This window comes from Diceros bicornis, chromosome 18 (genome assembly GCF_020826845.1).
Source record: "Diceros bicornis minor isolate mBicDic1 chromosome 18, mDicBic1.mat.cur, whole genome shotgun sequence".
Classification (NCBI taxonomy): Eukaryota; Metazoa; Chordata; class Mammalia; order Perissodactyla; family Rhinocerotidae; genus Diceros; species Diceros bicornis.
In genome coordinates, this window is record NC_080757.1 from 531,135 (window position 1) to 545,077 (window position 13,943).

Below are 13,943 nucleotides of genomic sequence, written 5' to 3' on the forward strand. Positions count from 1 at the left end.
CAGCACCCTTGGCTGGGGGCTGTGTAGAGCAGTGGTTATGAACATGCTGCCCATGTGTGAATCCACGCTGACCACTTACTGGTTGTATGACCTTGAATAAGGTCCTTGAGCTTTCTGTGCCTCAGTTTCCTAATCTGTAAACTGGGAGTAATACTAATGCTGGGTGGCAATCAGGGAGGGGCTAGGAGGCTTTCCTTGAAGTTTCATTTGTACCATTTTAACTAAAATATATGTACATTTGGGGTGGCTTTGGGGAGACTGAGAGAGGATGGGGGAGGGTACTAAGGACCCCATCAGGCGCCACTTGGCACTGCCAGAGCTGACTGCCAATGGTGAGATTAGGTGTAGTGAGATTACATGTGATGGATACCCAGCCCCCAGCCCAGAGCCCAGCACACTGTTGGCGCTCCACAGCCATGGAACTCCCTGTCCGCTCCATGGACACAATGGCCCGACAAGACCAAGACCAGGGAAGCTGACCTTTCTGAGAGACTGGCCAGGACAGGGAGGCCCAAGAGACAGGAAAAGAGGGAACCCAAGAGAGATGGTGAAATCTGGCCCACTACTTGTTATTGCAAATAAAGTTTTATTGGAACACAGCCACATTCATTCATTTATGTATTGTCTATGAATGCCTCCATGTGACAATGGCAGAGTTGAGCAGTTGCAACATAGACCATACGGCCTGCAAAGCCTAAGATATTTACTATCTGATGCTTTACAGAAAAAATTTGCCAATCCAGCATCGGGGTTATAAGCATAATAATAAATGCTGATAGTTCTTGAACATTTAGTACGTTTCAGGTACCATTCTAAACTTGTCACCTATGTTAATTTATTCAGTCCTCACAATAACCCTATGAAGTACTATTTGTGTAGGGGGTCTCAAAGATGGCCCCAGTGAACCACGTCTCCTGGGATTCATGCCCCACACGGTCCCCTCCCACCTGGCGTCTTGGGCAGCCGTGTGCTAACAGAATGCAGAAGTGGTGGTGCACCAGTGCTAGGCCTAGCCTTCAAGACGACTGGTAGCTTCTGCTTCCTCCCTCTTGGAACACTTTGGAGAACCCTGAGATGCCACTTAGGAGATACAGGGAGAGGCCCTGGGGAGAGGGGAGGCTCTGAGACCGTAAGAGGTGGGTGGTCCGCTGCCTGGTTGTGCCCGAGTCTCCAGAGGACCCAGCTCAGTCCCATCTGACTGCACTCCCATGAAAGAGCCCCAGGCAAGCCCCCCAGAACTGCTGAACCCACTCAACTCACATAACCGTGAGAGGCATTTGGACGGCGGTTAAGATGCTGGTTCAGTAGGGATGGGGTGGTTTCACACAGCAGCAGCCACCGAGACATGACCTCTGCTGGGACTCTCTCAGGCCTGTCTGACCTCAAAGCCTTTTCCTACCCACTCTCCCTTAACCAGTAGTCTGCCCTCTGCATGGGCATTAGACTCCCCCAAGGAGCTTTTCCAGGAGTCGATTAAATCCGAATATCTGGGAATGGGACCCAGAGTAGGTATGTTTTAAATCCTCCCAGGATCTGAGAACCACAACCCCATCCACTATTTCCAAGACTTTGCCTAAAGATAAGAAATGCCTGGCACACTTATTTAAAAAACAGATTCCTGAGCTCCAACAGATACACTGATTCAGAGTTCCCATGGGAAGGCTGTAGAGTTAGCACGTTCCCCGCCCCGTGAATCTTATTATCAGTTTTAGGAGAGAAAGGGCGAGAGGAGAGCCAGCTCCTAGGCTGGGAGAGCTGCTGGGCAGTTTCCTGTCAAATCAAACATACACTTACCGAAGAACCCCGCCATCCCTGCCTGGGTGTCCTGAACAGAAATAAGTACTTCAGTCTGCCAAAAGACATGCATAAGGACATCCCTAAGAGCTTTCTTCATAATGGCCCAACTGGAAACATCCCAAACACCCACAGGAGCATGGCCAGATGAACTGCAGTCTCTCTACACAGTGGACTGGGAGGCGGCCGTGAAAAAGCACAAAGCACTGATACACGCAGCAGCATGGCCGAGTCGCTCAGAACTCCTGTTGATTGAGAAAAGCCAGACACAGAGAGGGCAGGTTCTACTGAGCGACAGTTCACGGACAAACCAGATGGATGCGTGGTGACAGCAATCACACAGTGGGTACCTATGTGTGTGCCCAGGTGTGTGGGGGTTCCAAAGCTTCATCTGAGAGTGGATCCTTCTGTGTGTGTGTGTGTGAGTTCTGCCCCCTCACAGGATGCCACCAAGTGCACAGGGAAGGACTTACTTGTACTTGGGGCCCACCTGAGACACCTGTGCTTGCTCACTTCTCTGTTTGTGGCTTATTTCAGATACACATTGTACCCTGAGATGTGTGCAATAAAGTGAGCAAGTTCAGGTGTACGGCCCGGTGAACGTTCACATGTCTCCACCGGGTATTCGACCTCGTGCAACGTGCTGTTCTAGGCTCCTGGAAGTGGACCCAAGGCTATAAAGACACAGACCCTGTGTGCGTGGGTTTTATAATCTGGTGTGGGAGATATGACAATATAAGACAGAACAGTAAGTTTTCATTCATTCACTCGGTGTGGGCTTTGTGAGCACCCACTACGTGCCAGGCACTGAAGTAGGCATGGGGAATGCAGCAGGAACGAGACCCAGTGCTGCCCTCATGGTGCCCATAGTCTAGTCGAGTTCTGGAGAGCAGCACAGTGAACGGTTAGACACACCTATCCCACCTCCTGAATATTTCCCAGATTCATTCTGATCTCCTCCCCACACTGACCACGTCCTGGCTCAGGCCCTACCTTCTCTACTCTCTGGGCTATTGCAGCCCCTTCCTGGTTGTGTTTCCAGCCCTCCACCTCTGAGTCGTTCTCCAGGCCAAGAGCCCTTATTTAAGTGCTCGATCTACGAAATCCAGTTAGTGGTTCCCCATTGCCCAGGCAGCTGTGGTATTGGCCTGTGTGGGTTTGCACACACAGAGGGTCTATATTGTGACCACAGGCAAGTTCTTTAAATGCCCTGAGCCCCATGTGTGTTTTCAGTAAAACAGAATTAAAATAATAATAATAATAATGATAACCAACAACAACGACACGTATCTCCCTGAAGAGGCTGACCTTTAATCTGTCATAATAGGTGTTACCACAGCGTGTGCTAACCCTTCGTGAGCCCCATCTACTTGCTCCTCCCAATCGCTCCGGCCGCTCATTACTCCCGCCTCTCTGCACGACCCAGTAATGTCCAGGTGCTTGTACTCATGTACACGCCCTTTGCTTTCAAGACCCTGAGCTTCTACTCACGCGCTCCTTCTGTCTGGAATGCCGTTCTTCTACCCGCTCCTGGCTGGGAGCTCAGCTCAGAACTCAGCCCAGGCACTGCCTCCTCCAAGGAGCCCTCCCCGAAGCTGCATGTGGAGCTGGGAGCCCTCGTCTGGACCCCCCACAGCCCAGGTTGGATTTGCTTGTCTGCCCCCTGTTTCTATTCGTCTCCACTTGCTGGAGTGTGAGCTCCTTCTAGGCAGGCCTGAATCAAACTCGTATGTATGTATGTATGTATGTATGTATTTATTTTTGTGAGGCCCTGAGCTAACATCTATTGCCAATCCTCCTCCTTTTTTTTCCCCTTTTTCTCCCCAAAGCCCCAGTGGATAGTTGTATGTCATAGTTGCACACCCTGCTAGTTGCTGTATGTGGGATGCGGCCTCAGCATGGCTGGACAAGCGGTGCGTCGGTGCACGCCTGGGATCCGAACCCGGGCCGCCAGTAGCGGAGCGCACGAACTTAACCGCTAAGCCGCGGGGCCGGCCCCCAAATGCGTCTTTATCTCCCAGCTCTGGAGCCCTCCCATTCCAGGCAGCTGCTGGATGTGTCCACCGACCTGAGCAGAACATGCCAAGCATTTTCTTAACGCAAGTGGCCTTTGAGTTGACTTTGAGGCATGGGTAGGATTTTAAAAAATTATTTTAAAACAAGTTGTACACACGCACACAATACCAATCTAAAAAGAATGAAAGGGCTTACAGGGAAAATTAAAAGTAGGTCACCTCTCAACCACCCAGCTCCCCTCCCCAGAGGCCACCATTGGTATCAGTTTCTGAGTATCCTATGCAGGCAAGAAGTGTCAGTGTCATCCCCCCTGCCCCCCCCTTTTTATTTTGCAAAAATTTAAACCAACAGAAAAGTTGCAAGAATTTTACAATAAACACCCTTTGCCTAGATTCACTAATTAACATTTTGCCACATTATGCTGAATATTTCAGAAGCATTATATCATATAATGCTCACAACAACCATTTGATCACACCAATTTTGTAGAGGAGGTGACTGAGGCAGCAGGCAGGTGGAGGGACTTGCCCAAGGCCACGGAGCTAGTGAGGGGTGGACCTGGGCTTCCCCCTCAGGCTGCCTAGAACTTTGACCCACCTTCCTTCAGCTCCCTTTGGAGAAAAGCATTTTATTACACTAAGTTGAAATCCACCTCCCTGAGATATTCACCAGATGATCGGTGGAAAAGTACACAGCTCTGGGAGCATTTGCCACTTCTCCTAAAACCTGCCCACTCCCTAAGCAACAGCTGCTGTCACTGCTGCTAACACATGCTTCAGTGCTACCTCCTCTGTGAGGGCTGAGTTAGCTCACCCCCCTGTTTAAAAACTCCCCTCATCGACGCTGGCTGCCAGCAGGATGACACTTACACGCCTGGGTGACCGCCCTCACGCCTCGGCCGTCCTGCTCCTTCCTCCTCTACTTCCACCTCTAGCCGTCCGTCCTCAGCCCCTCGCCGGCTGCTTTCATTTCCCTTCCTCCTTGAAGCTGCCCCTAATTTTTCCAAAGAGCACATTTCCCCATCTCTGGGCTCCCGAACCTTCCGCCTGTGCCTCCTTTAGTCTTCTCCAGGCGGTTGTTCGGCCACCAGACTGGACAGTGGAGGACCGGAGCGACGGTTCAGCCTTCCTAGCAGAGCGCCCCTGCATCAACGACCGCAGGCGCCGGAGCCTCAGCTTCCTCAAGCTCATAGTGGGGGAAAGAGCCGAGCTCACTGCCTGGCGGAGAGTCAGCCTTCACTAACCTCCCGTAATAGAACTGACAGCTCTTCCAGGCTGACATCTTCCCTTAGTCATCCCCGGAAACCCTACCTCCTATTGCTTAACTTCTCGCCTCAGTTTCCTCATAGGGAAAATGGAGACGATAATGGAGAGGCTGTGAAACTTTAATGAGCTGAGGTACATCGAGCACCTGGACGTTATCTGACCCTTATTAATAATGCTACCCAGGACTACTGCGACGGGGCCCGGAGCACAGCAGGCGTTCAAGCAATCCGCTCAGAGCAGGCTCGGGTGTCCAGAACCGGCGCGCGAACACAAGGTCGGGAGCGAGGTTTGCAGAGAGCTGGCCGGAGGTCGGTCCCGCCCCCTCCCCCGCCCCCGCAGGCCCCCGCACCTCCCCCCGCCCTCGCAGGCCCCCGCCTCCACTCTCCCCCCGCCTCCACTCTCCCCCCGCCCCGGCCCCCGCAGCTGTCAGGGGCTCGGCGGCCTGGGCGCCAGTCCACCAAACCTGAACGTCCCATCCCCGCGCCCCCACCTTCCTGCGCCGACACACGCTACCTTGCGCCCGGGGCCTTCGTCCCGCCCCCGGCTCCCATTGGCCGAGGGCCTCCTTTGTTAGCCGGGGCGAGCCGCTGCCATAGGCCGGCCGGGCCGCCGCTCCCGGGCCGCGGCCCCGCCCCGCGCCCGCCGCTCCCGCCCGCCGCCCGCCCCGCCCGCAGTGCGCGGGCCGCCCGCTCCCATTTGCTGCGGCCCTGGGCGCCGAGGGCAGCGGCGGCGGCACCGAGCGGAGCGGCTGGACGCGGCGCCCGAGAGGGGCGGAGTGAGGCGCGGGCGCGGGCCGCGTCCATGGGCCTGCGGCGGGCGGGCGGCGGCCGTGCGGGCGGGCGGCGGGGACCGCGCGCGCTGTGAGGCCCGGGCGCGGCGTCGAGCGGGGGCGGCCGCCGGAGCGGCCCGCTGAGGGCCGGCGGGGCGTGCGGCGGCGCCCGCGCTGAGCCGGCCGAGCCGCCCGCCGTGCATGGTGCCGCCGCCCGCCTGCGCCGCCCGCCGTCCGCCGCGAGCGCCGGCCGGGCCTGCGGGCCTGCGCCGCCGCCGCGCCGACCATGTCGGCGGCCAAGGAGAACCCGTGCCGGAAATTCCAGGCCAACATCTTCAACAAGAGCAAGTGTCAGAACTGCTTCAAGCCCCGCGAGTCGCATCTGCTCAACGACGAGGACCTGACGCAGGTGAGCGGCGCGCCGGGCGCCCCGGGGCCGGGCGCCCCGCCCGCCGCCCGGGGACCGCCGTCCCGCCGCGGAGGAGGGAGCGGACGCGGCCCGGTGCCCGAGGGGGGGCGCGTCTGCAGGCTCCTGGGGAGGGTAAAACGGCGGAACAATGCGTGCCTCCTGGGGGCGAGGATGGGGCGGGGGGCGGGAAGTGCATTGACAGACTCGGGACAAAGGGAAAATCCTCAAGTATGCCGAAAAATAACATCCTTTCCCGTTCCCATGGTCCTGCCTGCCGTGTGATTCATGCTTTTTGGGTGACTCAAAAATGCCTGGGTTTTCTTAGTAGGAACAAAGTGCTTGGGAATTGCCTGCTGCCTCGCAGGACCCCCTCGGAGTCTGTCGTAGGAGGGACTTAGACCTGTCCACCCGAGTGGCTAAGGGAGTAGGACTGTCTGGGTGGACTCGGGCTCCCCCTTGTCAGACGCGTCCGGCCCTTTTTCTAAATCGTTGTCACTGCCAGTGGCTGGGCAGAGGTGAAGGGTCCGAAGTCTGGGGAGGAGGGTGTTGCCCTTGAACTTAAATTGGAGGACCTTTTGTAGATGGGAGAGCTGGGAGCTCCTCTCCTACCCTGCCCCCCAGCGCCCTGGTCACTCGGCAAGGAATGAGGCGACCTCTGGGTCCTCGGGGAAGTCGGTTCACTTCTCCGGGCCTTACCTGTCAGATAAGGGCTTCGACTAGTTCAGGAGCTCCCAAATTGGCATCAGTTACAGTCTTTAAAAATACCAAGTCCTGGGGCCCGTCCTGAAGTGATTTAGGAGAGCAGGGAATTTGTATGGGTAACAGCTCCCTAAGAAGTTGGGGTGCAGTCCCCGCTGGCCTTGGGGACCCCTGCACTGGTTGCTCTCTGAGCTCCCAGCGTTCCAGGATTCTCTGGAACTCGGGGAGGGCTCTAGGACATGCGGATTCCTTGGATTTCCTCACCAAGCCTTCTGCATCTCCTTGGGATGTCTGTGGCCCTCCTTGCCCTCTTCCCCCATCTCCATCCTCTTCAGAGCTTTCTCTCTTCCCCTGAATGAGGCCGGGGAGCTCCGTTCACATTCCAGTGCAGTATGACCTAGGTGTAGCCGCTCCTTTTGCAGAAGAACCCCTTAGATGGAAAACATAGCTTTTAAGTGTACCGGCCTGGCTGTTTTTAATGCTGCTTAAGTGCTCACAGGGTTTGACTTGTTTACATGGCAGACCAGAGTGGGGTGGCAGGGCAGGCGTTATGGCCTGGGATATGGTGCCTTCCTCTGAGGTCAGGTTCCCAACAGCCAGGAAAAGACTCCTTTTATCTAAGACCAAAAGCTTAACCAAACACTGAAGGCTGCAAAGTCGTAGATTGTTAGGACAGAGGGCCAGGTTGGCTTGGGAAGGGTGGAACTCCATTTCCTGGAGAGGTGTTCTGGGGTGGGCTTTAAGGGAGATGCTCTCTTCTTGACTGGATGCCTGTTTCTGGGAAGCAGTTTATGTGGTGGTGGGGTCCTGGACCGGGAGTCAGTAGACTTTGCTTCTAATCTTGGCTGTCACTTTCAGCTGCATGACCTTGAACAAGTGCCTTTGCCTCTGTGGTGTCGTTTCCTTGTCTATAAATTGGGAGTAGAGATCCCTGGCTTTCCAAGCTCACCGGGCTGTCGTGAAAAGCAAGGAATGGTTTCATTAAACTTTTTTCTCTTACAGTTTAAAAAACAAACAAACAAACATCGCCTACAGAATAGTAAACTGGGATTTAGGAAGTTTCTGGGCTTGGCAAGGGTTGTCCTGAGAGAGATTCCTGGTTATTCCAAGCCAACTGCCAAAATTGGTGTATTGGGTATTCACACCTCATAGGGCATCTTTTCTGGTTCTTAAGCTTAGGTACTAGAATGAAATCTGCATATTTGAGTTGAATCTGTTAAAAATTAAAAAAAAAATCTGTTGATTATTAATTGGATTCAAGGGAAGGTGTCGAAAATGTGAAGTACTTTACTCTTTCCCTGTATTCACAGTTTAATTGTGGATTTTGAAACAGGCCTGAGCCTTCCAGGGCACAACTGGAATGGTAGTTTCTGAAATACTGAGTGGGGTTATTTGTGCTGGGAGAGATTAGGCCAGCCTTCTACCTCCTGGGATCTTTCGGGAAGAAACTGCTCTTGAAGAGAGAAAGAGGGACACTCAGGGCTCTTGCCAACAACGTTAGCTGCTGCTCTGCATCCGGCCCTCCCCCAGCCTCTTACTCTCATCCTCATGGCTCCATTAGAAAACCTCAGCCAATCGGTTCCCATCAGTCTCCCCCACTGGTCCCTGCTTCCTGCTGCCCCTCCCCACCTCCCGGAGCTTATTTTAGACCGTCAGGGCTGGAAGATAGATCAGTGATCATTGAGGCCACCCCCTCTTTAAGGCTTTTATCTTTCAGTCCTTCTGTGCATTTTTCTACATACGTGTGGACTCAAATACACAGTTATAACCTTTTTTAAGTTAAACTGTATGTACGTATTTGCAACATATATTTTCCTGCTTAATGACATCTTACAGCTCTTTTCATGTATTACATATAAATATAGCAAAATCGTTTTGCATATTATACTATCAGGGAGGTACTGTAGTTTAACCATTCCCTTATTGATGGACAGCAAGGTTACTTCCAGGTTTTGCTGTTATAAACAGTTTGCTTCAGCAAACAGCTTTCTAAATACTTCTGAGGGTGTGTGTGTGTGTGCACGAATGCAAGTATTTCTCTGGGGGCAGATACCTAAAAATAGAATGGCTGGGTTGACATCAAGCACATTAAATTTTTTTTTACAGATATCACCAAATTGCCTTCCAAAAAAGGCTGTGTCAGACCATTGCTGGGATTGGATGTTATCAAATGACTTAATTCTTTCATGATTTCCCTAATTACCAGTGAGGTTAAGCCTCTTTTCATGATATTTCTTGAATATTTGTGGTTTGCCCATTTTTCTATTTGGTTAGTTTCTCATCCCTATTGATTTGTAGGAGCTTTCTATATATCCTCTAGGTCAGGGGTCCACAAACTTTTTCTGTAAAAGGCCAGATAGTTAATATTTTAGCCTTGTGGGCCATATGATCTTTGTAGCAACTACACGGCTTTACCACTCTAGCTTAAAAGCCCCCGTAGATGATACGTAAACTAATGAGTATGGCTGTTTCCAATAAAACTTTATTTACAAAGACAGGCAGGGGCAGGAGTTGGCCTGTGAGCCACAGTTTGCTGACCCTGCTCTAGATATTAATCTGACACCTGTCGTAATTGCAGGTATTCTCTCCCAGGGTGTCACTTGTCTTTTAATTTTGTGTATGCTCATTTCTCTTCTTCATATGGTAGTTTTAACTTTGATTGGAGTTACATTTCCATGTTTTCCTTTATAATTGCTGGTTTTAATCTTATGCTTATGAAGGTCTTCTTTCCAGGATTAAAAAGTAGTCTCTAATATTTTCTTAGGTCTTTTATGGTTATTTTTATGCTTAGCTTTTTAATCCATCAGATTGGGGTTTTAGGAAAATAATTCTGGCTAACGGCAGAAGCTCTAACAGATGCTCTTGAAGTATTCCTGGTGAATTACAGGAAAGGGCTTCTCCAGGTTAGTGCTGGCCTGGAGGAGAGGAGTCTCAAACCCTGGGGACAGGATATTTGCAGGTGGTTGGAGGTGGGGATTGAGGAAACCTGGGTGGGTAAAAGTACCTTTAACAGAAACTGAGGATAACAGATTTGGAGTAGATTTAGGGGGTGGGGAGGAGTCAAAAACAATATGGCAAATGTGACCTCATGGCAGTGGCAGTCCAGTCTGGTCCTTAGGTGGCATCATACACTCAGGCAGTCCGTGGTTAGAGCTGGAGGAAGGGTGGGGGCCGAGGTAGGAATTCTGAAGTCCTGGGAGTGAATGCAGTCACTCAGGAGGCCGTGTAGAGTGAAAGAAGAGGGGTAGGCGGGGCAGGGAGGTGGATGGGAGGGATTGGTGGTCAGTGGGAGCGGCAGGCCTGGCACCCAGGGTTCTCAGCTTCCGAGTTCTCTTCCCAGCCTCAGCGTGGGTCTCCGAGTTTCCTGGTGGGTATTGACCCGACATGATGTCTCATTCTTCTGTCAACTTCTGCAACTTTAGGTATCGCCCTTTGTGGAGGGAACTTAAAGTCTAGTCCCAGGCCTGCCACTGTTTTTTTGTGGGACCTTGGCTGAGTTGTTTTCCCTCCTCAGGCCTCAATTTTCCCATCTGGAGAATGAGGAGGTTGGTCTTGATCTCTCCCAAGGCTCTTCCAGTCCTTCTGTGTCTCTTCTCAGACCTGGTCGAATCCTGCCCCTCGCTGTGCCCATACTCCACTGCCAGGGCTGCTGGGGCCTTGGCGTAGCGATCCCAGACACAGAGGTGGGTGGGCCAGGGCTTGGTCTCTGTGAATCATCTCATTGACTTTCCTTGTTCCTGTGACACTCTTAGAAGTCCCAGGTTATGGAACTTCTTTATTTGACTTCACATATCTCAGAGGCAATGGGGAGATTTCGTGCTCACCCTTTTTAGAAGATTGGTAATTTGTGTGTGGATTTGTAGATTGTTTGTCAAGGGGAGTGTCAAAAATCCCAGACCTTACAAATGGCCAACAAGCACATGAAAAGAGGGTCAACATGGTTAGTCACTAGGGACATGCAGATCAAAACCACGAGGAGATATTCTTTCACACCCACTAGGACGGCTGTAATAAAAAGGGAGAGTAATAAGTGTCGGTGAGGGTGCGGAGAAATTGGAGCCCTCGTGCGTTGCTCCTGGGAATGTAAAATGCTGCAGCCGCTGTGGAAAACTGGCAGTTCCTGAGTTACTGGCTTACCAGATAAGCCAGTAATTCATTTCCTAGCGTATACCCCAAAGAATTGAAAACAGATATTCTAACAAATACTTTTATGCATATGTTCATAATAGCAGTGTTCACAATAGCCAAAAGGTAGCAACAACACAAATATTCATCAGTCGATGAACGGATAAACAACTTGTGGTGCATCCATACAATATTATTCAGTTTTGAAAAGCACTGAAGGACTGAGACATGCTACAACACGACTGAACCTCAAAAACGTGATGTTAAAGGAAAGAATCAGATGCAAAAGGTCACATATTGTATGATTCTTTTTATATGAAATGTCCAGAATAGGTAAATCCATAGAAACAGAAAGCAGATTAGTGGTTGCCAAGGTTCTGGGGGAGGAGGGAACAAGGAGTGCCTGCTAATGGGATCGGGGTTCTATTTTGGGGGTGATGAAGTGCTTTAGAACTAGATAGACATGGTGATTGAATATACTAAATGCCACTGAATTGTTCACCTTAAAATGATTAATTTTATGTTAGGCGAATTTTACCTCAATTGAAAAAAAAAAAACGAATGTGCGGGGCCTGCCCAGTGGCGCAAGTGGTTAAGTGCGCGCGCTCCGCTGCGGCAGCCTGGGGTTCACTGGTTCGCATCCTGGGAGCGCACCGACGCACCGCTTGTCAGGCCATGCTGTGGCAGCGTCCCATATAAAGTGGAGGAAGATGGGCACGGATGTTAGCCCAGGGCCAATCTTCCCCAGCAAAAAGAGGGGGATGGGCAGATGTTAGCTCAGGGCCGGTCTTCCTAACAACAACAACAAAAAATGAATGTGGAAGAATCTCACACACACGTCCCAGACCTGCCCTCTGCTCCGTGTGTCGTTGGAGAGAACATCTGATTGTTTCTGGAGTCTAGACCAGGAATTGGCAGATTTTTTCTTAAAGGGCCAGACAGTAAACATTTCGGGCTTTGTAGGGCAACAGGCAAAATCGAGGTAGGTACTTATATAACCATTTAGAAATGTAAAAGCCATTCTTGGCTTTTGGGCCTTAAAAAAACAGCTGACGGGGTAGCTTTGGCCTCTCAGCATAGCCTGCCAACCCCTGGGTGAGATCAGCCCTGTCCAATAGAACTATAATGCGAGCCATATATGTAATTGTACATTTTCTAGTTGCCACATTAAAAAAGAAACAAGTTAATTTAAATTATATTTTATTTAACCTAACATCCAAAATATCATCATTTCTTTCTTTTTTTTTTTGTTCGGTGAGGGAGATTGGCCCTGAGCTAACATCCATGCCAATCTTCCTCTATTTTGTATGTGGGATGCCACCACAGCATGACTGACGAGTGATGTGTAGTTCTGTGCCTGGGATCTGAACCTTCAAACCCCGGACTGCCAAAGCGGAACGTGCAAACTTAACCACTACGCCACGGGGCAGTCCCCCAAAATATTATCATTTCAACGTGCAAAGAAGTTATGTGCAGTTTACGGTTATGGCACCTTTCGGTTCAGACTGGCCACTTTCAGGTACTCAGTAGCCACGCGTGGCGGTGCCGACAGTGTTGGACGGGGTAATGCTAGTGCAGTGGCCTGGCCTGCAGCTGGGCCCTTGAGGCCCTCGGGGAAGGACAGGGTGGGAAGACGGTGCTTGTGGGTTTCTCCTCCTCCATGAGGTGTTGCGCAGACAGCCTGCGTTCGGAGGATTCCTGAAATGCTGGTTCTCACCCTTACTCCTGTTTGTGTCCCCTGCTTGATGTCTTTTTGCCAACTTTCGGGTGTTCTTTCTCTGTAAGTCACATCTTCTTTGGTGACTCCTGATAGTGTGTTTGAGAGCTGGGGCCCTGATTCGCACTCCCGCTCCAGGGGCAGAAGGGAGGAGGGTGCTGGTTGCCGTGGGGAGAGGCTGCTGTGCCCCAGGCCCGCTGCGTTCTGACCCGGCCCTTGGTGTTGGCGCGGGTTCTGCAGCCTCTCCTGGCTGTGCTCTCCCCGCGCTCCCGCCTGCTGCCTCACCTTTCTCTTGAGCTCTGTTTCCCTTGCCACACGGAAGGACTACAGTCGAAGACCTGTGTTCTATTCTTGGCACAGACATGCAGGGTGCCCAGGAAGGTCACTTACATTCTCCGAGCCTTGGTTTTCCACCTATAAAGCTGTTGCCCACATTCGGTTTACAGGGAGTGGTGTGCTAATGGGATGGATGGAGGGGCCGGCCAGGCCTGTGGAGGTTGCTGAACTCCTTTGTGGTAATTAATATTCCAGGAAGCACACTGACAGCCTCTCCTGTGGGGAATGGCCTTCGTTTGGCTATCTCCTGATTACTAGGCCCTGATGCTGTTTAGCTGAAATAAAGAAATTTGACTTGGAATGTTTATCTTTACATTGTTCCCAAGCTGCCATTGAGTCTTGAAAGAGAGGAGAGAGAACCAATCAGAACCAGGGAAGAGAGGAGCAGGACTGACATCCTAATACTGTGGGGGGAGAGGCGAGGGAGGGGGTGAAGAGCACTGGGTGCTGGTTTGGAAGCGTTTAACCTGAGAAAACACACTTTTCTTTTATCCTTGGAAACTCACTCTCCAAGCCTCACTTTCCCGTCTGAAATGACACACTTAGACCAGGTCAGTGGTTTTGAAACTTTTATTAAACTGCAGAGCCTTCTACTCAAAGGAATCTCGTATGGAAATGCTGTGTATGAGACAGAAAAGGCGACACGGTTCTGGGCGACACGGGTTCAGAGCCTGGAGCTTGGCCTCCTGGCCGCCTCCTCTTCCCACCCATGGGGTCTCCAGTCGTCTCTGGGGGCTACAAGGGCCAGGTTTGAAAACTCTTCCCTAGAGTTTGTGGTTCCTCCAGTGTTAGTAGTTGAGGGTTTTGTGAAAT

General features: G+C 51.6%; 1 protein-coding gene across 8 annotated transcripts in view; it reads left to right on the forward strand.

The window, feature by feature from the left end:
* Positions 1-5,781: 5,781 nt before the first annotated feature.
* The window catches only part of MPRIP (myosin phosphatase Rho interacting protein), a 140,906-nt gene continuing 132,744 nt past the window's right edge, over positions 5,782-13,943 (forward strand). For 3 of the 8 annotated variants that reach the window (XM_058559491.1, XM_058559496.1, XM_058559497.1), the window contains exon 1: positions 5,782-6,253. In XM_058559491.1, coding sequence (XP_058415474.1) covers positions 6,131-6,253 — 123 coding nt within the window. In that variant the 5' untranslated portion in view covers positions 5,782-6,130. The remainder of the gene's footprint in view (positions 6,254-13,943) is intronic. The other 5 variants (XM_058559492.1, XM_058559494.1, XM_058559495.1 and 2 more) reach the window with 3 other exon arrangements.